This window comes from Onychomys torridus, chromosome 17 (assembly GCF_903995425.1).
Source record: "Onychomys torridus chromosome 17, mOncTor1.1, whole genome shotgun sequence".
Classification (NCBI taxonomy): domain Eukaryota; kingdom Metazoa; phylum Chordata; class Mammalia; order Rodentia; family Cricetidae; genus Onychomys; species Onychomys torridus.
In genome coordinates this window covers 63,137,102-63,161,269 of record NC_050459.1, presented here as the reverse complement: position 1 = coordinate 63,161,269, position 24,168 = coordinate 63,137,102, and the positions used below count along the sequence as shown (strand labels likewise).

General features: G+C 58.4%; 3 protein-coding genes across 5 annotated transcripts; 1 reads left to right on the top strand and 2 right to left on the bottom strand.

Annotated features, from left to right (window-relative positions):
• Positions 1-351: 351 nt before the first annotated feature.
• Positions 352-3,619, bottom strand: Tmem59l (transmembrane protein 59 like). Its single transcript, XM_036209280.1, has 8 exons — positions 3,358-3,619; positions 2,517-2,661; positions 2,333-2,430; positions 2,029-2,181; positions 1,501-1,603; positions 1,198-1,312; positions 997-1,114; positions 352-879 (listed from the first exon to the last, which is right to left on the bottom strand). The coding sequence occupies exons 1-8, from the start codon at positions 3,505-3,507 to the stop codon at positions 751-753; spliced, it is 1,011 nt and encodes a 336-aa protein (XP_036065173.1). The 5' UTR covers positions 3,508-3,619; the 3' UTR covers positions 352-750.
• Positions 3,620-9,104: 5,485 nt separating this feature from the next.
• On the top strand, positions 9,105-20,651 carry Crlf1 (cytokine receptor like factor 1). Of its 3 annotated transcripts, none has more exons than XM_036209278.1 (9): positions 9,105-9,356; positions 14,229-14,510; positions 14,730-14,859; positions 14,977-15,146; positions 16,953-17,110; positions 17,179-17,347; positions 19,314-19,501; positions 19,598-19,640; positions 19,844-20,651. In XM_036209278.1, the coding sequence occupies exons 1-9, from the start codon at positions 9,233-9,235 to the stop codon at positions 19,855-19,857; spliced, it is 1,278 nt and encodes a 425-aa protein (XP_036065171.1). In that variant the 5' UTR covers positions 9,105-9,232; the 3' UTR covers positions 19,858-20,651. The 3 variants fall into 3 exon arrangements, with proteins under 3 accessions (XP_036065171.1, XP_036065170.1, XP_036065172.1); XM_036209277.1 differs by having other exon boundaries at positions 19,593-19,640; XM_036209279.1 differs by lacking the exon at positions 19,844-20,651 and adding an exon at positions 19,734-19,799 and having other exon boundaries at positions 19,593-19,640.
• Rex1bd (required for excision 1-B domain containing) lies at positions 20,301-22,976 on the bottom strand. Its single transcript, XM_036209281.1, has 5 exons — positions 22,884-22,976; positions 22,720-22,802; positions 22,074-22,278; positions 21,028-21,107; positions 20,301-20,522 (listed from the first exon to the last, which is right to left on the bottom strand). The coding sequence occupies exons 1-5, from the start codon at positions 22,953-22,955 to the stop codon at positions 20,450-20,452; spliced, it is 513 nt and encodes a 170-aa protein (XP_036065174.1). The 5' UTR covers positions 22,956-22,976; the 3' UTR covers positions 20,301-20,449.
• Between the last annotated feature and the right edge of the window lie 1,192 nt (positions 22,977-24,168).

Genomic DNA, 24,168 nt, shown 5'->3' with positions numbered 1-24,168 from the left:
GCTACCCGGACACACGGGTGTTCCTGCAGCTTGCCATGAGCCAGCCAGACACCTATTACCACTTGATCTGCATACCATACCAGGTGATGAAGAACAGAACCTTGGGGACAACTAGGAAACTGAGGTTTCAAGGCCTTTTCTCTCCTGACATTCTGGTAGAAACCAGTGGCTGGACACTGACAGGGGAACCCTGAGTTCTTCATGGGGTGGAGCCCCTGCTTAGGATCCCCTGGGGCTGGGGGTGTGGCTGGAGATTCCTCTAGTCTCCCTGCTCAACCCACTTCCCTAGGGCAGGCAACAGACTGAAGCAGGCTCAGCCATCCTATCTTTTTTATTCACTTTATTTAAAGATTTACTCCTCCTCATCCCCTCCCAGCAGGGAGGCCCCTTCCCTCCCCTTTTGTAGGGCTGGGTCACCAGAGATAAAGGGAAAGAGCCTAAGCAGAGGGGAACTCCTGAGTCCTCAGACCCCAAGTGAGGACACAGAGAAAGAAAAAGAAAGGCCACAGACCAGGGAGGGATTCATAGCCAGAGCATGTGAGAAAAGCCAAAAAGCCAGCCCCAGAGAAAGCAAGACAGTGGGAGCAGGGAAGCTAGTCAGGCCGCTGTCTCAAGGGGGCTGACGGATGTGCTGGCAAGCAAGGGAGGGACGAGTGGGGGGTAGACGAGGCCAAGGCTGGTCCCCACCCTGACCTTGGACTTCAGGGTGCAGAGTGAACGAATGTGGAGGGGCCTCCTGCAGGCCAAAGACTACAGCGTGGTCAAATCTAGCTTCAACTTGTAGGGCGGGGGGCTGTCCTCATAGGCAGGTGGCGGGGACGGGTACAAAGGCCAGGCTGACTCCATCAGGAGATCCTTATGCTGCTCTGCAGTCAGAGGCTGTGGGAATGGGGCAAAAGACCCTCATTTGGCTTACCAGGGCAAGCAGGATTCCCCAGCAGGCAGCCCTAGACATCCTGCCCCACCCCAAGTCCCTAGCCACCAGGTGCTACTCACTTGGAACTTGAGGTGCTGGCCAGGTGTGGTGACCAGGGTACAGCAACTCAACCACAGCATGATCAGGACGGAGAGGAAGAGACAGCAGAACAACACCCACCGAGGCAGCCCGGAACGCCTGTCTCAAGGGCAGGTAGCGCTTAGCTGTCTGCTGAGCCTCATCCAGTAGCACCTAGCCCAGCCCAGCCCACAGGCACCCACCGGGACATGCAGCTGAGGAAGTCATTCTCTTCTTGGTCCTCAGACTCCACCTTGGCCTTGCTGGGCTTCACTCGGGTCTTAGCTCTCCTCACTTTGTCCAAGGGGCCTAGGGGATCTGGAAGGTGGGGGGCAACTTAGCCCCACGCCTCAGCTAAGAGGGCAACCTGGTAAGGAGTGGGAATGAAGGCCAGAGTGGAGGTGCAAGGGATCCTGGGAGATGAACTACAGAACGTGGAGATTGCCCACGAATCCTGGGAGACCATGGAGCCCAAGACACTGGTCATGGAATTGCTGCAATCTTACCCATGTGCACTTCCAGAGCCTCGGGGTGGGAGCCCCTCCAGGTCACCTCCACTCGCTGAAGACGACTCCCTTGGACCGCAAAGTTCTCCAGCACAGGTTGGGTCTGAGCAGGGAATGTGATGTCACAGAAAGACCCAACTAGGCTAGAGTTCCTTGTTTGGGTGTCTAGGTAGCCCTAGGTCTCCTAGGGGTCAGGCAGGAGAACAATGCCCCACAGCCCTCTGATAACCCAGGAACAGGAAAATGCCCAGGCCAAGGACACAATTACAGATTGGCTAAAATGGTCATGGGAAACAACCAGTGTGAACCCCTATTCAGATAAAACCCCAAATGGAGAGCAGGTAAGATGTCTCAGTGAAGAAGGGTGCTGGCTGCCAAGTCCATGACAGAGTTCTGTCACTGGGACCTACATGAATGGACTGTGAGAACTGAGAGTCCTAGATGCCTGTCACCATGCCTGAAGCTTCTCACCAGGACGTCACATGCCGTGAGGGACCACTTGGTGATTCTCCCTTTTGCAACTCTTACCTGGAAGACCACCACCTTCCGGTTGTCTGTCTGAAGGGAGTATGTCCAGGTGGAGGACACAAAGCCCTGGGCGGAACTCAGGAGGCCATTGCATAGTGTGGAAAGTAAGCTCAGCAGAGACAGAGGCCCCCTGGGCAGCTCCAAAGCCGTTTTCTGGGAGGGAGACCCAAGACAGAAGTATCAATAAACTCGCGCTGGGAAACTGGGTCACGTGGAATTAGACTAACTCTGAGCCCTCCAGGGGAAGAAGCCACACAGTCTTGTGTGTTTGCTTTTGGGATGGGGATTTTTAGGTGAGGGTTACCTTCTGCTCAGGCTGGGTCTCAGGTTCGGGGGTCTGGCCCCAGCATCCCTCACTGCAGGCCCGTTGCTCTGCTGCCTTCCCATACGCCTCAGTGCAAGCTGTGGGCCAAATGATGGAGTCACCGGGGCTCCTTCCCAGGGTACCGCTGCCACAGCCCCAGGGGCACCCAGCCCTGAGGACTCACCTGCTTCACATTCCGTCTCTGTGGCATTGGTCCCAGAGCTCCTGGCCACAAAGCGGCAGATGGAGAAAAGCCGACAGCCTCGCTCACAAGCACTGGTGAGAACAGCCTTGTTCTTCAGGGAATCTGAGGAGCCCTCCTGCTCATGCTGGGAAGGGAGACAGGGACTCAGGCAAAGGGCCTCAGGGAAGAAGACTGAGGTCACCTAAAAGTCCAGGAGACTGAAGTGAAGTTGTGGGGAGGTAGGATCATCAAGGGGAGGGCTTTCTAAGCAGACTGGATAGTGAAGGCCCTGGTAGGAGGAGTGGACCCCAGAAATCCCCAAGGTGGAGGCTGGCAGAGAGGGCTTCTCAGAGAAAGGCAGAGAGCTTGCACTTTTGGAGATGGTTTGGAGCAGAGCTGGCTCAAAGGGGAAGGCAATGAGAGGGATGTGGAGAGGGGAGGTGCCCAGTAATCCTTGCGCAGGAGTAGGGGGGGGGACGACACCGGTGAGCTCCAAGGAGCGGGTCTCTGCCTCCCTTTGGCATGGCATGCCCCCCTACACACACACACACACACACACACACACACACACACACACACACACACACACAGTTCATCCCTGGTGTCAATTCAGCCCTCCCTGGAAGGAAGGGCAGTTCTGAGACACCCCTCCCCCTTCAAGTCACCCCCATTGCAGGCACCCAGCTCCCCCACCCCGAAGAGCCTCCACCCACACTCCTTGCCACTTCTAGGGACTCTCGCGCCTATCCCAGAGTCCCGCATCCCCTCCCCCACCTAAAGATCCGCCACTCAGGCCACTCCCGGTTTCCAAGAACCGGGTTCCCGGGCGCCCGTCTCTTACCTGAACGGGTGGCGAGACAGAGTGGCTCTGGCGGCACCGCTGCTGGCACCTCTGCGTGTCCCCGAGTTGCGGGGCAAAGGGGTCGCGTGCTGGCGCTGGGGCGGCCTGCGACGCCAACAACAGCAGCAGCGGCAGCGCCACCGCAGCCATGGCCGAGCGTGCGCAGCGCGGGCCCGAGTGCGGGCGTCGGGATGCGGGACCGGGGTTGACGTCACTGAGCGAGGCAGCCTGGGAAGGGGGGGGGCTGCGGCGAGCGGGGCTAGCAGGTGAATCCCCACCCCGGCCCGGGACACCTTGATGCTCACGGCTGTGCGTCTCTGCCCGGACTTGGACCTGCAGACCATGGATACCAAGGAGGGCCTGGTCAGATGCGCTAAACACTTAGGCCACTCAGGGATGCAGGCAGAGAACAGACAGGATCCTTAATCAAGGAATTAAAAAAAAAAAAAAAAAAAAAGGAGGAAGCAGAGCTAGGAGGAGGAGGAGGAGGAAGGGACCAGGAGGATGGATAGGCTGAAGGCCTAGAGGATGACGGAGGAGGGGCAGAAAGAGGAGGGACGAGGACTGAGAGATGGGGGAGGGGAGAGGTGCAGATGGAAGGAGGGAAGAACTCAGTGAGGGAGGAGGGGCAACATGAGGTGGTTGAGGACCAGGCGGAGGAGGGGTGGGACAAAGACTCTGGAATGGAGGGAAGGAGGCTGTTAGGAGAAGGGAGCCCAGAGGGACAGGAGGACCATAGAGGCTGGAGCCAGAGTGGACGTGGAGCTTCAGAGGGCGCGGAACGCACCGACCACCAGCCACAGTCTGCTGCTTCTGGGACACTACAATTCTTCGAGAGAAACCTTCCCGGCAGCTGCCTCTTCCAGGAAGTCCTCGGGGACCTTCAAGGCGCAGCACTAGGGTGGCCTCCATCCATTCCAGCGCAGAAAAAGGCCTGAGGGAACCCAGTGTCTCCCTGGGACTAGGAGACCCCCACCACCCTAGTGAGCAAGGCCTCTCTGGGCCGCTAACTTTTCCAATTTGATGGGAAAACTTGAGGCGAACAGGGATACTGTTCCGTCTTGGGTTCAAACCCAAGACGGAGGTCTCCCCAGCTTTCTCTCTCCAGGGGCCGAGGCGGGGCCTCTGAGCCCCACTGGCCCGCTTGGCACAGGTGCCAGCGTCCCGCGAGCCCTGTCGCTCCGCCCCAGCAGACAAGGAGGCCGCTTGCAGGGTCGTCGGGTCACAGGGAGCCGCAGGTTCCGGCCGGGAGGAGGGGCTGGCGCGTCCGGGTCCCCACCGGCCGCTCGCTTTCATCTCGGCGGCCCCGGCCGGCCCCCACGTGGCTTAATCAGGCGCGGCTGTGCCTGGCGGACCTGAACATCTGGATCCCGGCGCGGCCCCTCCCCCGCCCCTCCCAGGCTGGGCCTCCCTCCCATCAGCGCACCCCTGGCAGTCCCTGCGCACTGGGACCCCAACTGGCTCTCTAAAGTCGTACGCCTTGGCGCATGCCCATCATCCCAGCACGAGGAAAGGCTGAGGCAGGAGGATCGCCGCGAGGTCAAGGCCAATCTGGGCTACGAAGTAAATTATAAATCATCCTGGCCCACAGAGTGAGACCCTGGCTCAATAAACCAGACACAAAGCCTGTTTCCCCAATTTACAGGTGGGAAACCTGGCATCCGGACGCCTGGGCAGAGCCGGGATTCAAGTTCCCACTTGTCATTTGCAGAGTCCCGGGCACTTAACCCTTCCGCAATTACGGTCCTTCATTCATTTCAAACAAACACTCCTTTCAACAAAGATTTTCTTGCCACGACTATTTTTCTTCTTGCAAAAACCCTATAGGGTAGGGCTGTCCCTCTTCCAAATTAGGTCTTTGGAACTCAGAACGGCACAGGGGATGGGCCTCGGTGACAGGATACAGGAGAGGAGAGGTTGCCAAGGTGGAGAGAGGATGGGGGCTTAAGAGAGGCCGGGCCTGAGAATTTCAACAAGGAAGGCGGTAGGATGGCCAAAATCTGAAGCCAGCTTGGGCTACACGAGGGGGAGGGGAACGCCGATAAATTTGCAAAAGAACATCCTGTATTTTCTGCAAATGGAGAAACTGAGGCAAGAGGGGTTGGGTCGCAGTCTGGAGCGCCCCCGGGCTGTTGGTTCCAGCTCCCTCCCCCTTTCCGCTCCTCGAGGCCGCAGGGGGAAGCGGAAGAGGACTTGACCCCGGCCCCCCAGGTGAGCCCGGGCGCCCCTCCCGGCGTTCCCGGGGGAGCTGGTCCAGGTGAGGGGCGGGCGGCCGGCGGGCGGCCGGGGTCGGATTTCAGGAAATCCGCCGACATTCCTTCGGGGCTTAAGAGGGAAAGTTGACTCGCCGCCGCCCCGCGTCTCCCCCCACAACTTCCTACCCCCCGGGGCGGCGCGGCCGGGGGCGGGGGGCGCTGTCCGCGTGAATCAGCGTACTCCCAGCGTCCGGGAAGCAGCTACCCGGGTCAGGGCGGGCCGCAGACAAGCGCCCTTTGTCCCTGGCCGCCCTCAGCGCGACCCTACTGACCCCCACCCCCAAGCCGAGTCCAGCCGGGCAAGGCTGGGTGGCGCCGCCGCTTGCTGACAAGGAGGGAGCTGTGAGAAGAGGGCGCGATTCCCCCCCAAACAGCTGACCATCCTGGGACACAGCACCAGTCTCTTGAGGGTGTAGAGAAACACGGAGCCCAGGCTTGGTGGCCCCAGAGCACACAAGTCCAGGCTGGGACCTCCCCACATCCATCTCTAGTACTTAAGTTGCAGCACACTATAAAATTGAGGTGTGGCATCTCCACTGTCTAGGCTGAGGCACCAGGGTGGGGAGAGTGCCTGGGGCACCCACAGGCCCCCCAAACAGGCAATCAGACCTTCACTACTCCATTACCCAGAGCAAGGCCAAGTACAGGCTGGAGGAGTGGTGACCCTGGAGGAAGGTCAGGTCACAGGTCACAGGTCGGCTCTGTTCACAGACAGGCTTTGGTTCCACTGGTCCTGTTGCTGTACCCAAGTCTTGAGTGGTTTTCATCTGGTAATCCAAGGCTGGTGGAGTCTCCCTGGTTTAAACCTGCCCTACTCCTCTACAGGAGACCCCTGGGTGAAGAGTTCAGGAGTAATAAAGAACCCTTCCAGCCAGCCACCCTTTCTCACATTCCCAGCCACATTCAATGACTTAGGTCAATATTTGTCAGACGCTACACCAAGAGTACCTTCCTTTCCTGAGCAAAGAGGGGGCTGAACCAGGGAGGAAAGAGTTAATAATCCTCACGGGAGCATAAGGACAGGGGATGGGTGGCACACTTTATGGTCAACTCCCTTGGCCCACAGGGCAGAGGTCAAAGACCAGAAAGGGATGTCTGCCAGCTTGGGTCACACAGCAAAATGAGGTATGTTTGGCCTACTCAGAAACCCTGGGTCACATCACTTGCTGGGGCTGTTTTCTGGCTACTTGAAGCCTCAGGATTCTTTCACAACTTTTTTCTTTTTGTGAGTATTCTTTGAACTTTTCAGGCCCTCACTGGGCCCAGCATGGAGTCTAGGGACCCTCAGGTATTCAGGACTTACAGGGTTAAGCGTCTATAGTGCGGGCGCTTCGATGGCCCTATGCTACAAAGACAGTGAAGGTGGCAGTGGGGCTCAAAACTTAACTCACGACAGAAGGCTTAAAGAAGTCTTCCCAAAATCCCAGCCACAGGGCTAAGGCCCCTAAGAGCAACGAGCCAGGTATTTGCCCAAACAGCCAGCAGGCTGGACTGTGGGATGGCAGGGCAGAGCTGGGTCTCACTTCTTCCAAAGCCCCCTCTGCCTGTGGTTAAAACAAAGACAGGAGGGAGGCAGAAGGAACCCCGGAGGAGGAAGAAAGGCCTGGACCAAGATTGGGGAGGGGGCTCAATCTCAGAATGGGGGTGTGTTTTGGAACCAGGGCCAACAGGATTGCTGATGGATTGTCGGTGTGGGAAGAGGGGAAAGCGCTCATTCACACAACTCCCAGGTTGCTGCCTGCAGCACCTGGGTACATGGGGGAAGCTAGCCCTTTTCAGCGGGGACTTGGGAGGAGGAGCATTCAGGAAAAAATGAAATAAAGATCTTTGCTGCAAAAGCCTCCCAGGAACCGAGGTTCCCACCTCCCTACCTATGCAGGGGTGGAGCAGCTGTGGGGGAGGGGCGGCGACCATGCTGGAAATGTGGCCAAGACCCACTACCTCCACAAACCCTCCAGGCCACCTGACCACATTTCTCAGAGAGGACCTGCAGGCCAGTGGGCCACTTCTGCACCCTTCTAATCTCACCAGAGTTAAGGATGCTTGGTTGGTTGGTTTTAGACATTTCTTCTGTACTTGATCTTCCCATGTAAATTTTATGGTTGTCCCCAAATTATCCACTGTGTAAAAGAAGAAACTGAGGTACAGGAGGCCTGGTTTGCCACCAACAAAATGGCAGTGGCTTCTTTGGTTTGTATTTCCCTCCTTTGTCATTTGAGGCTGTTGGGGGCCTTTAAAGGAGAGGCAAGCCTCTAAGGCAATCGCTGCTGGATGGGAAGAGTTGAGCCCTTCACTTTCAGGGAGCTGTGGCTGGGCGCTGTTACTCAATCTGGGGGTGAGACCACCCGGGAACTCTATTTCAAGAGCCACCTCGCCACAGAGACCTTGCAGGCCAGGGACCTCCTTTCCCTTCGCGGGCATCCGGATAGGGTGGAGACGAAGAGATCAAGGAGATGAGATGCCAAGGCTGGGCTGGCCCGGGAGGGTTCCCTAAAACCCAAACAGTGGCCAACAAAAATAACCCAGAGAAAGAATTAGGCGCTCAATCGGAGATAACTATGCGTCGCTCGAGGCTGCCCGCGTTACCTGAATTTGGCGGGCGGTGGCTGTTGCAGCGATTACTCACCGCGTGGCGCACCCCACCCGCGGGCCGCTGAGTGGATTTTTCCGTGGGGGGATGTGAAGAAGTCTAGGAAGAACTCCTTTGCACCGATGCCCTCCTGGGAACTAGGAGTGCGGGATTCGGTCTCCGTTCCCCGAGGGACACACCTCTCCCAAGTGTCCACACATAGGGGTTCCCTACGCACGCTACCGGACATCCCCAAACCTAGCACACGCAGAGGACAGGCGAGGAGTGGGACGGGAGGCTGGGGACTTGGTGCCTCTGACTTTTATTTTTTCCTGCGCGGGCCGAGGCTGTGCACCGAGGATGGAAGAGAAAACGGAAAGAAGACAGGGTGGGGACCGGTGGGACCCGCGCGCCCAGAGCGTGGGATTCAGGGACAACTTTTCAAAGCCTGTGCCGAAGAAGAGAGACTGAAAGGGAGGATGGATGGGTTCAGGGACTGCTGGATGTGTGTGGGGGACACGGATCCTAGGCGTATAGGGGCCCCGTAAGAGGGCCAGGGCGGGGAAGGTGGACGGGAAGGATTGGGGTAGATGGGGGGGGGGGGGGGGGACACGGGAAAGGCACTAGGGCTGCGAGCTAGGGACCGCTGCGGAGTTAGGGGCACAGGGTCCCAGCCTGGGACGGGAGGGGCCGGAGAGGGAGGTCCCATGGGCGGGTGGGAAAGGAGTGGGGGGCTTCACGCAAGAGGATGGGGTGCTCTAGGGTGGTGGCGGGGCGGAGGCCGGCCGGGTGGGGCGCGCGGTGCCCGCGGGCGGTGGGAAGGCCGGTGCGGGGCCCGCGATTTCCCCCCCCCAGGGGCCGGGCCGGGGGCGGGGCCGGGCGGGGCGAGCGGCGCATTAGCGCCTTGTCAATTTCGGCTGCTCAGACTTGCTCCGGCCTTCGCAGTCCGCACCCAGCGACCTGCGGACACCCCGAACCCTAATCTGCACCCCGCAGAGTCTCCCCTGCCCCATCCCGGCGTTGCCGTTACCGCCCGCTGCGCGCCACCCCCATGCCCGCCGGTCGCCCGGGCCCCGCCGCCCAATCTGCGCGGCGGCCGCCGAGGCCGCTGTCCTCGCTGTGGTCGCCTCTGTTGCTCTGTGTCCTCGGGGTGCCTCGGGGCGGATCGGGAGCCCGTGAGTACCGTGCGCCCTGCTCCCCACCTCCCCTGGGAAGCCAGGATCGGGCGCCCCGGGGGGCAGCCGCGGGGGAGGGAAGAGGGGGCGCGAGCGCCACCTGGACAGCCCGGGAACAAAGGAAGGCGGCCCTCGGGGCGCCCTCACCTGCGGGGCGCACGGTGCCACCACCCAGTGGCCCAAGAATACTCGGTATGTGCCCCAGGCCTTCTTACCTGGGTCGCCTTTTCGAGGCCGTCCGGCCAGGCTCATTTTCAGGGACATCGTAGTGTGCCGGAACCCTCTTTAAGGTTCTGGGACGCCTCAGGGAGCACACGTCTGCGTCCTGGATCACAGAGCATAAGGGACGCCTCACGGGCCGGGGGCGCACGCTTGGATGCTTTGGGTTGGGTGCTGGCACGGAGTGGGGTCCCCTCCCCCATGAAATGATGAACCCCGCGGGGAGGGTGGGGCTGTATCGGGGCCCCCCTGCTCTGACCGCCTGGCGTGCGGCCCAGGGGGGTCCCCCGGGACGTGCCTCTCTGCGGGGCCGACGCCGCCCCCTCCCCCCCTGCAGCGGACCCCACGCTTTGGGATCCTCGAAGTCCCCTCCACCGGTGGGGCTCACAACCAGCCTCATTCAGGCTGCGCTGGGTTGAAAGCCTTCAGCAACTGAAATCTCGATGAGAAGGAGCGAGAGCCAGCGTGTCGGGGCACCGCGGGCCCAGACTTCATTGTGTAAGGGGCACCCAATGGGGCTCAGCTGCCGAGAGAACCCCACTGTCCCTGGAGGAACTCCTGGCCTTGGGCCCCATCACCCAACGCTTACCCTACTCCCCCCTCCCCGCCAGGATACGGTCTCCACATCCAGACCCTCTCTGGGACACACCCAAAGACACACAAAAGAGCCCCACTGGCTTGTGTCCCGTCACCCTGCCCTCCGACGCGCGCTGCAGCCCAGATGCGTATTCGCACACCATCGCGGCGCTCACATTCCATCCTCGACACACACACACACACACACACACACACACACACACACACACTCGTGGTCCCACATTCATTCCACAGGGGAGGCAGTGGGGCAGGCATTTGGTCGAGTGCGCTGGACGACTTTCTTACTCTCTGTACCCCATCTGAGGACACAGGCCACACCGCTGGGGCACCACGCTGCGCTGCTGCTCCGGGACTAGTAGCCTGTGATGTTTGGCTGTGGACACCGCCTCCCCCCAATAACGGATCCACACTGTAGCTTGCCCAAGGCTTCTGGGCAGGTGATGGGGTGGCAACCCGGAACCTTTCTAGGGAGCTGGTGTCGCTGCCAGGTCGTGGGTAGTCTTTGAATGCCACCAATAGCGCTAAGCTTTGTTTCTGGGCGGGCTGCAGAGCAACAGGCGAAGGTGGTGGGGTGGGGGTGGCGCGTGTTTTTTCCTTTAAGGGGGAGAGAAATTAAATAAGAACTTCTCACACCTCTGCAATCTGTTTGTACTTACGGTGTGCCTTAGCACCTGACCGGCCGGCCGGTGGGTCGTAAAAGTGTGTGCAGGTACCAGCGGGACAGGACATGGAGTCGCCTGGGATGGAGGCCACCTTCCCGCTGGCTTTTCAGGGAATCTCACACTTTTCCCTTTTAAAACACATGGTGTTCTTTTTAATAACGGCAGCGACTCCACATTGGGAAAGGGGAAAGACGCTTGTTTAGGCCCCAGCTTTGTGAGGGAAAGGAGGGGAAGAGGGAAGGAAGGAGGGTGTCTCCCTCTCCAGGGTTAGGGGGCTGCTGCCGGCTGCTCCTCTGCCAAGCTTGGCATGTGTGCGCCCCAGTCCCCAGTGACCTTTGCCCATTGTTTGTGGAAGCCAAGGAGTAGGCTGGAGTCCCCTTGCCCTGGTGCTCCAGGGTGCCAGGCCTGAGCTGAACCTCTGTTCTCAGACTGGAGACGTCTTCCCTGTTTTATGGACGGATCTGGGAAGGGGATGCCAGGTGTCCTGAGTACTGCTGGGGGGCTGCACCCAGTTGTCCTGAGGAGAAACTTGGGCTGTCCTGGCAAGGCTGGCTTGGCCTTGCTCTTAACCCCCCCCCCCCCAGCCCCGAAGGGCAGCTGCAGCTGCCGGCGAATCCAGGCCAGGCGGGTGTGGTAAAAGGGCAGTACCCCCGCCAAGACCCCCCAGAGAGTCCCCTTCCTGGCCAGACAAAGGCCAGGGAGGAACAGAGGAGTGTGAGCATCGCGCAGGAGTGCAGACCGTGGGGTCCTGGGTCCGGGCAGTGCCTCCCACCCTGCTGAGGGGGGCGCCTGGGCAGGAAGCAGTGGGTGGGCCAGGGTAGAGACGCTGGCACGCCCCAGTTCATGCCGAAGGAATTCTGAATTAGCGGGCGGCTGGCTGCCTGGGACCTCCGGGGCGGCCCCCTGGCCCCCGCCTCCTCCGCTCTGGCCTGCTCCATCAGCTCCTTCGCACGGACGCCGAGACCTCCGCCGAGCCGTGGGCCAAGCCCCAAATGCAACTTCGATCACAGGCTCCAGCAAGACCCGCCTCCTCCCAAGGCCAAGTTTGCCCGAGAGAAATCATGCAGAGCCAGGCCCAGAACCATGTCGTGTCACCTCACCCATGTGGGGCATGAGGGACCGTCCAGGGCTTCAGTTTAGCTTACCAGGAACCTGGGGGGGGTGGGGGTAATGATGGTGGACAGTGCAGCCCCTGTTCTCCCAGCTACTTGGGGAATCCTTTTTAAAACCTCAAGTCTCATCCCCTCTGACCCCCACCCAAGCCAGATGTCAGTTTTCCTCCCGAAGTGTTGAGAGCCCTGCAGCCCTGCTAACCTTTGCCTCTTGCTTACTGAACTCTGGTCCCAGGGCCTCGAGCACACAAGGCTACAGTCCTAACTGTGTTTTCTCCTCTTCCTCCTCTCTCTTTTCTATTTCTGTGACTTTATTATTACTTTTTGGGGTCTTTCAAGACCTGGTTTCTCTGTGTAGCCCTGGCTGTCTCAGAACTCGCTCGGTAGCCCAGGCTGGCCTTGAACTCAGAGATCCTCCTGCCTCTGCCTCTGCCTCTCCAGTGTTGGGATTAAAGGTGCAGCCACCACATCCAGCAAGGAAAAACATTTTGTTGTATCTTCATTTCCATGGTGACCTAGGTCCCTGGCACACTGTAGGCTCTGAATGAGTGAATGAGTCTTCCTACCCTGGATGAGGAAGAAGTCTCAGAGAAGTGAATGGAGTTAGGTTTCCAGAAAAACTGGAAACATTTGAAGCCTGGGACAACCTGGCTTACCAGCTGTAGGGGGCTCCCTGTGAAACTTCCCTCACACCTCCAACCATCCTGTGTGGCTGATATCAGGATGGCCACTGGCCAGGAGGGGAAACGGAGTCAGAAGGGAATGTTTTTCTTCCCATCCCTGAGGCTTTGATGTCCCCTTGAAGTCCCAGCCTGTGAGTAGGACTATGAGCCCCCCTAAGGGAGGGCAGGCAGGCAGGAAGACTGGTGGTCCCGGGGTTGGTCATGGTTGAGGTCACTTCCTAAGTGGCATCACAGTGGCCCTGGGGAGCCAGTCCTTTCTACCCCGTGGATTAGGAAGAAGGGAAAATGGAGTCAGAGGGTACTTGGGAGTGGGGTTGGGCCAGCTCTGGTGACAGCTAGTGTGGGACCTGAGTCAGGTACAGACACCTGCCCGGCTAAGGGCTTTCCTGTCTAGGTGTGCCCACTTTCTTGTGGCACATATGTGAGAGTTAGGGTGTCAGAGAAAGAAGGAGGAGGAAGGAAGCTGGAAAGCCGGGCCAAGTTTGGGTGTTCCTGTGTGATCCAAAATTCTGAAGGCTGAGGCAGGGGGATGAGGAGGGTGGCAAGTTTCAAAACAGCCTAGTGTGCCTAGTGAGACCTTGTCTCCAAAAGAAAGGAGAAAAAAAAAGTCTTATGGGCTGGTGAGATGGCTCACAGGGTAGAGGCATTTGCCTCCTGATGTGAGTTCCATCAGTGGGACCACATGGTGGGAGGAGAGGACCAACCCCAGCCAGCTGGCTTCCATAATGCATTATGGTACTTACTTAGATCTGAGTAGGCATTTACGACTAACTTTTTTTTTTAATTTATTTATTTTTGATGTTTCCATTCCATGTGGCATGGAGGTACACCTTTTTTTTTTTTTTTTTTGGCCTTCAAGACAGGGTTTCTCTGTGTAGCTTTGCGTCTGTCCTGGAACTCACTCTGTAGCCCAGGCTGGCCTCAAACTCACAGAGACCCTCCTGCCTCTGCCTTCTGAGTGTTGGGATTAAAGGCGAGCGTCACCACTGCCCTGCAGAAGTGCACACTTTTAACCTTAGCACTCGAGAGGCAGAGGCAGACAGACGGCCTGTGAGTTTGAGGTCAGCCTGGTCTACATAGTGAGTTCCAGTTTCAGACCTGCAGAAATCCCTAAATGTATTTCATGTTTATGTATATACATGTATGGCACACAGCATGTAAAAGACAGGACAACTTGTGGGAGTTGGTTCTCTTTCCTCTACAATATAAGTCCTGGGTTCAAACTCAGGTCCTAATTCTTGGTTATTCTTGAGATAGGGTGTCCTGTAGCCCTAGTGGGCACAAACTCACTGTGTACCCAAAGTTATCTTGAACTTCTGACTCTTCTGCCTCCACCTCCAAGAGCTGCAGTGACGGGCAATTGGTGCCTCTCCCGGCTGGGGCTGGGAAGGTGCTGGGCTGTGGCATCTCAGCTGGCTTTGGCCTTGACTTCATTGCCTTGGCTGCAATGGGTACTTAAGCCTCATTGGTTCTGCATATCTGTAAAATGGGTGACAAGTAGCACCTCCTCAAGACTTCCAGACCCCTGGATGTCCTAGAGGATAAGAGGCTTGTGTTGGTTCCATCCCATGCCTGACAAGTGTCTCTCTTTGGCCCTAGACACAGCTGTGATCAGTCCCCAGGACCCCACGCTTCTCATAGGCTCCTCTCTGCAAGCTACCTGCTCTGTATATGGAGACACACCTGGGACCACCGCTGAGGGTCTCTACTGGACCCTCAATGGGCGCCGCCTGCCCTCAGAGCTGTCCCACTTACTCAATACCTCCACCCTGGCGCTGGCCCTGGCCAACCTCAATGGATCGAGGCAGCAGTCAGGGGACAACCTGGTGTGTCATGCCCGGGATGGCAGCATTCTGGCCGGCTCCTGCCTCTATGTTGGCCGTAAGTGGGGCCCCAGGACACCCAGGGCTAGGTCTTTGGGAGAAGTGACAAGTTTGGAGAGTAGAGTATGGGCCCTCTGTTGTGGGGTGGAGCCATAGGCAGGCTGAGTTGGAAATGAGCATGCATGCTGGCATGGCGACACCCAGGACAGGCACTGTAGCTCTGGGGACAGTTGTGACTCGACTCTTCTGAAAAGCTCCGTCACCTTTTCCCTCACAGTGCCCCCTGAGAAGCCTTTCAACATCAGCTGCTGGTCCCGGAACATGAAGGACCTCACTTGCCGCTGGACACCGGGTGCACATGGGGAGACGTTCTTACACACCAACTACTCCCTCAAGTACAAGCTGAGGTCAGTGCCCAGCCCGGCCTTGCTGTGTGACTTCTCTGATCAAGTGTGTTCCTGGTGAAACCCTGAGGCTGCAGAAGCTAGGTCTAAGGACTAACAAGGGACTTCCCGCCTCCACAGGTGGTATGGCCAGGACAACACATGTGAGGAATACCACACTGTGGGTCCTCACTCCTGCCACATACCCAAAGACCTGGCCCTCTTCACTCCCTATGAGATCTGGGTGGAAGCTACCAATCGTCTGGGCTCAGCTCGATCTGATGTGCTCACATTGGATGTCCTGGACGTGGGTGAGCCCCCAGACCCAATAAGGACCTTCCCCTGGAGCATGTTGATTCTTCTAGGGATCTGACCCCCACCATGGTAGTTGCAAGACAGTGGGTGTCCACAACTCAATGGAAAGACCTTCCCCCCAAGACGGTCGAGATCCCCCCACTCTTCAGAAAACACCTGGCCTTATTACGCTCCCCCTCAGCAGCCCAGGTGTTCAGGAGGGAGTCCTGGGGGATCCAGGAGAGGGCGCCCAGGTCGGGAGGCGCCCCAGGAAGCCGAGGCCTGGAGCTGGGGGGTGAGGGTGGGAGGCAGGAAGTGGATGATCCCTGAGCAGAATTGGGCCTAATCTAATTAGGGTGTTCCCAGCCCAGAGCAGCCTGGGCCATTTAACCCTTTCAGTACCTCACTGAGTTCTCCGGGAGAGATCAGCTTGGTCTCTCCATGGTCCCGCAGAAGGGTTCCTGGGTGCTCCTGGCTTGTCCCCACACCCCTAGTCCATTCATCTCTCCTTGGCATCCTGAAGTGCCATCTGGTCCTCAGTTGTGCCCTGTGGGTGGCAGACCTGCCCCACGGAGGCTCTTGGCAATGTGCAGGGCAACAGAAGTGGACATGAGGTAGGGTACCTGTGGATGGAGCCAAATAGCAGCCTGGGGTGGGGTGAAATATGGTAACGCTTGTCATCCTGGTGCTCAGGAGGCCCAGGCAGGAAGATCACAATTGCTGAGGTCAGCCTGGGCTACATAGTGAGACCCTGGCTCAGAACACAGGCAATAGCTTTAACAGTCAGCTAGAGATTTGATACCTGGAGTGGAACTCAGGGCCTCACAGGTGCTGGGCGATGCTCACAGGTGCAGGGCGATGCTCACAGGTGCTGGGCGATGCTCACAGGTGCTGGGCGATGCTCACAGGTGCTGGGCGATGCTCACAGGTGCAGGGCGATGCTCACAGGTGCAGGGCGATGCTCACAGGTGCAGGGCGATGCTCACAGGTGCAGGGCGATGCTCACAGGTGCAGGGCGATGCTCACAGGTGCAGGGCGATGCTCACAGGTGCAGGGCGATGCTCACAGGTGCAGGGCGATGCTCACAGGTGCAGGGCGATGCTCACAGGTGCAGGGCGATGCTCACAGGTGCAGGGCGATGCTCACAGGTGCAGGGCGATGCTCACAGGTGCAGGGCGATGCTCACAGGTGCAGGGCGATGCTCACAGGTGCTGGGCGATGCTCACAGGTGCTGGGCGATGCTCACAGGTGCTGGGTGATGCTCACAGGTGCAGGGCGATGCTCACAGGTGCAGGGTGATGCTCACAGGTGCTGGGTGATGCACACTCCTGTTTAATGAGAACTCTGCCTCTAAGCTCCAACCCCAGCTGGACAGGTTGCTGCTCTGTGCCCCTGAGGATAGGATTGTGTGTCTTCCATCAGAGACGGTAATGGTGTTATCAGCTCACTTTAACTGCTGCTGGCTGTTTCTGGAATACTAAATGATGGTGGTCTATCAGGCCTGGGTGAATAGACAGCAGGTGTGTGGGGGGCAGTCTGGCAAATGCAGGCAGGCGTCCCAGGAGCCACTGCAGCCTGGATCACAGCATGGGAGGACCTGTCTCCAGACAATTCCCACCAATCATTGTCCTCAGGGCTGTACCCACTGTTGGCAAGCTTTTAATCCCAGTATTTGGGGAGGCAGAGGCAGAAGGATCTCTGTGAGTTCAAGGCCAGCCTGATTCGCATACCCAGTTCCAGGCCAGCCAGGACTACACAGTGAGGCCTTTTCTCAAAAACAACAAAAGAGACATCTCCAGTGACCAGGCCTGCTCCACCCTCAGTGACCACGGACCCGCCACCCGACGTGCACGTGAGCCGTGTTGGGGGCCTGGAGGACCAGCTGAGCGTCCGCTGGGTCTCACCACCTGCTCTCAAGGACTTCCTCTTCCAAGCCAAGTACCAGATCCGCTACCGAGTGGAGGACAGCGTGGACTGGAAGGTGCCCGTCCCGCCCCGGACCCGCCCCGGACCCCGCCCCCCGCCCCTGACTCCTCCCTCACCGTGCAGGTGGTGGATGACGTCAGCAACCAGACCTCCTGCCGCCTAGCGGGCCTGAAGCCCGGCACTGTATATTTTGTCCAAGTGCGTTGTAACCCATTCGGGATCTACGGATCGAAAAAGGCGGGAATCTGGAGCGAGTGGAGCCACCCCACCGCTGCCTCCACCCCTCGAAGTGGTGAGCACCTCTCCAGGGCTGGCTGGCCCCACGGGAACCCCATTCCAGCCTACCTCTCGTTTTCTTTTTGAGAAAGGATCTCAGGTAGCCCAGGCTGGCCTTGAACTCACTGTGTAGCCAAGGATGACCTCGAATTCCTGATTCTCCTGTCTGTTTCCAAACAGAGTGCTGGGATGACAGGCAACCACCACCACACTTTTGAGACTAGCCATGTCACACTTCTGGCTCCAGACTCTATTTAGCCTGTCACTTGGCGAGGGGTGGGGAACAACAATGTGACCTATTGTAAGAAAACCGAAAACAGGCTGTTTTCACCCAAATCTCCTAGAGTCTCCAGAAAAGTTAACTTTATATAAAATAGAACATTACAGCTGGTTGTTGCATGGTAACAGAGGGCACGTTTTGTCCCACTGAGAGACCACAGTGCTTTGTGTCTTCTTCCACGTGGGGTCTCTACGCTGAGCTACCCTCCCACCCTTGACATAAGGTAGCCTTGGCTGCCTTAATATTTGGCATCTCCTTGCCTAGCTATCTGAGTGCTCAGAGACCAGGCACAAGCCCCCACTTTCTCGAGATGTGAGGGCTTGAGGTTGACTTGTTTGCCTTGCAGACTTTCTGAGCTCCTGGACATGCACTCCCTTCTATGAAACATGTTGCCTGAAATGTCTGACCACAGTTTCCCTATCTGTCCGAGGCTAGTGCCCCCCCTTAGTATTTGCAGGCAGTTGAGGAGGCCCCCATCCCCTAGCCCCTTCCATCGGTCCCCCAAGAGGGAAAGAATGCTTTTTCTCTCATGAGGACACTGAAACTGAATTCACACAGACACATACGCTCAGTTTGATGATGAGATAATGGGGAAACTGAGTCCTGGAGAGAGTCCTAGAGGAAGAGAGGGTCAGAACCAGTTCTTGAAGCTCTCCAGCCCCCATCCGGGCCCCTCCAGGTTCTGGGCTGGGCGGGAGTGAACGCAGTCGGGAGGGGCCTGAGCTTTGGCCCTTGCTCGTGCCCAGCACCTGCGATTCTTGCACAGGAGCCAGGAGGCGGCTGCGTCCGCCCGGGAGACTCGGGAGGCCGGGGGTAGGGTGCGGGGGGAGGCAAGCAGGGGCTGCGGGGGCCGAGGCCGTGCCAGGGCCTGTCAGCGAGTCCCCAGTTTTATTTATGGCGTGAAGCCGATGTCCTTATCCGCTGGCCTGCTGAGGGATGGCTGCGCCTGGGGGTTGGACCCAGGGGCCAGCCTCCACCTGGTCCTCCCAGCCCACTCCATGTCACACCCGTTCATTTTCTCAGGCTTCTCTTGGGGACCTGCCCCTTGAGCTGTGCTTGCTGTCTCCCTCGATTTCTGTCACCCACGTTCTTGGAGACTTCTCTTTTTCTTACACTTTTTCGTATAAACAACTTTTGAGATTACTTTTTTGTCTGATGTGTGTGCCTTCGTGAGCCTGCGTGCCACAGCACACATGTGGAAGTCAGATGAGAACTTTTTTGAGTAGGCTTCTCCCACCATGTGGGGCCAGGGCTGGTGGCAAGCACAATCGCTAACTGAGCCATCTAGCCAGCGCCCGCAGCTTGTCTCTCCCTCTCTGGATAGTCGCAGCAATCCTGCCTCAGACTGCCAATGCTGGCATGACAAGCTTGTGCCACCATGCGTGGGGGAGGGACCCTCTCTCTCAGTGACTGGGGTGCAGCCCAGGACCTCTGCCTTCTCCTTCTTTGTCTGGTCCCACCTAGTTTCCATTGTCTTCCTTTCCTTCCTGTTTTTCATTTCCGACCGAATACCCGGTTTTGCCTCCCACTAACACGATCCTCCTTGCCCGTCCCCATCGCCATCCCGCTGGGTGATGCCCGGTCCACACCTGACACCCTGTCCCACTTCCCCGCCGCTGCAGGTCTGGTATGGGAGGCCGCGGCTCCGCCCGCGCGCGCCCCCTGCCGGCTGCGCCCGACACTGCTGCTCCACTCTCTTTAGAGCGCCCGGGCCCGGGCGGCGGGGTGTGCGAGCCGCGGGGCGGCGAGCCCAGCTCGGGCCCGGTGCGGCGCGAGCTCAAGCAGTTTCTGGGCTGGCTGAAGAAGCACGCGTACTGCTCGAACCTCAGCTTCCGCCTGTACGACCAGTGGCGTGCTTGGATGCAGAAGTCACACAAGACTCGGAACCAGGTAGGAAGGTGGGGGAGGCTGGCGCGGGGATGCGGGAGTCGAGGAGGCACCGGGTGTGCAGCCTCCACAACACTGCGCTCTTCTTTCCAAGCACAGGACGAGGGGATCCTGCCCTCGGGCAGACGGGGCACGGCGAGAGGTAAGAGGGTCCCGCGGGTGTGGCCTGGGCAGTCTACAAGAGCCCTTCCCACCCTCTGGTTGCTCAAATGCTCTCCTCTTATCACTGACTTAGCATGGATGAGCACCTACTGCATACCAGCCTCAGGCCAAGCACTTTACTGCATAATCAAGCAAGGTACAGAGAGGGATCCAGGCTTAGTGTGGTCTCATTTCTGCTCTCAGGCCCTGCCGGATAAACTCTAAGAACAAGCACCTCCTGCCTCTTGCAGACCCGGAGGCTCGCCCCAACTCCTCTGTACTCGCTTCGGGGGGGAACCAGAGAAACATCACTAGGGCCTGGAGCAAGCGCAGTGAGCTCCCAGCCACAGATCTGGTCCGCATGATGTTCAACCTTGGGTGTACCCCAGTGTGGATACAGTTGGAGTAATGACTTTGGTGACCTAGGGTCCTCCAAGAGCCCCCTTAAATAAAAGAGTTGTCCAGGTCCTCTGATGGTGTGTTTAGGGCCCGAGTGGTCTGGGGATTGGAACATCCTCCACCTCAAAAACCAGTTTTCCAGGACACTAGACTACCTGTTCTCAACTCCTTAGGGGGAGGGAAGTCTTCCACCTGTCTCCCTGTTCCCCTGGGGAACGCCCCCCAATCGCCGGACCCCACACCCCAAGATACAGAGCTGATGGGAAAGCCGCAGAGGGAGGATTCTTTATTTTGTGAGGCGCATTGGAGGGCAGCCCGGCGGGGCATGACCTCAGCCAGCTGGCGGTCAGGCCTGGGCTGGACGCCATGGGCCTCTTTTCCCATCTTCCTCTGGTCCCTTGGGAGCCGCCCTCACTCTGCAGATTCGGCATCAAACCTGAGTTCCTGCAGAACCTCGCTGATCGCCTCCATGGTTTTAATTACCCTACAAGAGCGGATGGAAACTATAAATAAAACCCAGATGGGGTGAATTAGCTGAGCCGCACAGCTAGCGGGGAGGGGACTATGGCAAGCCCTGGGCCTTCCTGCCTGCCGCCAAACCTCAAGCCCAGCCTGGGAGCATGCCTGGGGGGCAGAGTGGCTTGGTGGGTCACAGTGGGCTCATGGGAAAGGCTGTGTGTGTGGGGGGGAGTGCTTGTCACCAAGAGGTTGGGATGTGTATGCATGCCTGCCTGTGCTTGGAGACCTGCGATAGAACTGCAGGGGCTCACACAGGGGAGCAAGCGTGACTTTGGCCATGTTCAAACTCCTGAAAGCAGCGGAAACTGCAGGCGACATGATGATGCACATCCCAGGAAGCATGCATCTGGGAACGCCAGTGTGCAAATCGGAGCGCCCTCTTCCACTGGGTGGGTCAGCGCTGTGCTAACATAACCATGGCCATGTGGTGCCAATCTGAGGTGTTAGGCTAAGGGGCCCACAGGGCTCACTTGATTTTCAGCTGGCGCAGCTTTTCAGGGTCCTCCTGTTCTGACACTCCTGGCGTCCCCATCACCTGCAGCAGCGCCACCTGGAGGAGCAAATGGGAGTCACAAAGCAAATGCCACATTGCCCTTTCTCAGCTGATCAAGACAGAGAAGGCAGACTAGGTAGATCCTCCGAGAGTGGAGCTTGAGTGTGTGGGGTGTGGGGTTGCTCTTAGGGCTCTCCTGTGGAAGGGCAGTACAGAATATGGGCATAGTTTGTGTAAGGATTCCGTCCTTAATTACGTCATCAGCCTGGGACGGCGGCCTAGCCTAAAACGCGGGCGGGCCCTCTGTATGCCTCCTTTTCTCTTTCCGCTCTCCCCCTTCGCGCGGTCTGTTTCTCTGGTCCTCTCCCTCTCTCCCTCCCCCTCTCAATAAAGCTCTAAGAGGTAACTATGGCTCGTGCCTTTCCTCCGGCACTCCCCTCCGTCGGCACGGCCTCGGAGGGCGGCGGCCTGCCTCGGGCAGCGCCGCTTTAACCACCAGCTTGGAAAAGCCAGGGATGGATGGCCGGTGTGGCCCCCAACCCAGAGTCAGGGCAGGGCGTTATAATTCCAGGATGGAAATAAATCTGAACTCAAGGCAGGGTTTGGGGCTCTGTACTTTAAACTCTAGACCAAGGAGCCATGTGGGCGTACCTTCTAGTGGGCAAACCCCTTCCCTACTAGGATTAGCTGTAAGATAAGGGTGGGTGGAGTCTTAGGATCTGGGTCAGGGACCTAGGAAGTTGTGCGTCTGTTTCAGGGTGTTTGTGGAGGATGTAGCTTGTGGGTCCCAACAGTGAAATGATAACCCAGAGGTAGAGACAGCCAGCCACAGTGTTGAGGCCACGGGGTTCTTGGGCGAGCTTTCCAGAGGGACTGGAATAATTAAGCAGAATCTGGGAGGGAACTGTAGGCAGACAGTGGGAGAGGGCCCAAATGCACCAAGGTGTGTAGCAGAAAGTAGCGGTCGGGGTGGCCGGGAATGGGTTGCGGCCCATGCCCCACCGTGGAGAAGAGAGGTCTTACTGTGGCCAGGCGCGTCTGTTCCAGCTCCTGCAGGCTGCGCACGTGACGAGCGAGCATCAGCTGCTTGCGAGGCCCCGCTAGTTCCGCCTCCACCGCCAGCACCTCCCGCGAGGCGGCGGCGAAGACCTGGGTCACCTCGTGCACGACAGTCCGGTACCGCGGGAAGTCGTGGTGCTGGCCACTGAGCAGGTACTGGCGGTGAGCTCTGCGGCGGGCGGGCGGGGAGGATGCTGAGCCCATGCCCCGACTCTCAGACTTGAGAGCCAACCCGAACCCTACAGACCCGAGGGAGACTAGGGCGGACTCATCTCTGCAGAGGGGCCCTGGCTGCGGGCCACGCCCCACTTCTCCGGGCCACAGCCCCCGCTCCGCCCAACTCCTCCAGGTGGACTTCCTTCCGAGTTTTCAGGGCCACCCACCCAAGGCCCTGCCCGCCCGTCCTAGACCACGCCTCCGAGCCCGCCCTGCTCTGGGCGGCGCCGGGCCACTCCCTTGATTCCCGGGCAGATCTCCGCGGCCTCCCCGCTCCTCCAACCACGCCCACAACCGCTTTTAGCCACGCCCCTAGCCCTGCCAGTCAGCTACGCTCCCCGGCCAACTCCGCCCCCGCAGGCCCCGCCCCCTCCAGCCCGGGCGGCCGGCTCACTGGTCCAGGCGGCGGAAGGCCTGCGCGCGTTCATTCTGCAGCTGCTGGATCCTCCGTACCAACGTGGCGATCGGGGCGTCTCTCTGTGAGGGTGCGGGGCCATGAAGCCGGATCCCTGAGCCCATCCCGCCGCCCCACGCCCGCCCTGCCCACGCCTGGCTCACCCAGGCCCACGGCGGCTCCGCAGATCCGGGAGCGTCCGCGGTAGTCGGCACCTCTGCCGTGGCGGTGAGCATGACTGCGCAATCCAGCGGCGCTTGGGAAGGGCAGCAGCACCCCCTGCTGGCCGGGAGGGCCACGACCGTCGCGCGCGCATCTAGCTGCCTTTGAACTCTTTACTATAGTTGGTTCCAGGACTCTGCATCTGCCGATCCGCGACACTCATAGGTCAAATAGGGTCACAATCATAGTATAAGGTCACAGCAGTTTCCCAATGTATTTTGGCATGAGTGGTGGTAACGAAATATAGCGCCTAAGAGGACTAGACCGAATGCCAGTACCGACACACGAATAACTCAAATCCCAGGAGATCCAGTGCCCTCTTTTGATTTCATGGGGTATCAGTCACTTAGCGCACACAAAACATTAAGATGAACCTTTAGAATATAGCTGGACCTACTGTGAACTGGACCTGTGCAAAGGCCCTGGGAGCAGAGAAGGCACCATGCTGCATGTTGCTCTCAAAAGTCTCCCTCCCAGAACACAGTGCTGGAATCGACGGTGGATGCACATACATGACTTCAGGTTCCTTTGGCACACCACATTCAAATCTGCACAACCCTTCAAATGCCAAGTTGAACTGGACACCTGATTTAATCAATTTAGATGTGGAAGATAAAAACCTTTGCCCCCAATGTCAGGCCTGGAGAGCTCTTCCAGAGGTCCCGAGTTCAATTTCCAGCAACCACATGATGGCTCAGAACCACCTGTAATGAGATCTTCTGGCCTGCAGGGACACATGCTGTACACATAGTAAATCTTAAAGACTACAAAGTCAGCTATGCTCACAGGTTCATGTGCATCAAAAAACTCAAAAGATGGGTCAACTAGTTTCAGGACCACATAACTATGGTGTGCACTGCAGCATGGGCCTGTGGTCACGAAGCCCAGGTGGGGAAGACCCAAGGGTGTGCCTGACATAAGGCTGATCAGCAGCCTAACATGCATCTGGAAGAGCCTAACATGGACACTGGGTTGGGTGAGCTGCCCTTCCACACAACTATTGTCCATACACACCCCAGACTTGTGTGAATACAAGGCCACTTGGACATGATTGGGACAGAATAGAGCCTCCCTGCGGCAGTACTGTGGACCCCACCTTCACAGGGGCTCAGATGACCTAAGTTTTAATCCACTGGCCCACCTTCCTTCCAAAAGCAGCCAGCCATTCAGATGTGCAGATGGAAACCCATGTGCTACCAGCTGGGTGTGGCTGGCAGGATGCAGGGC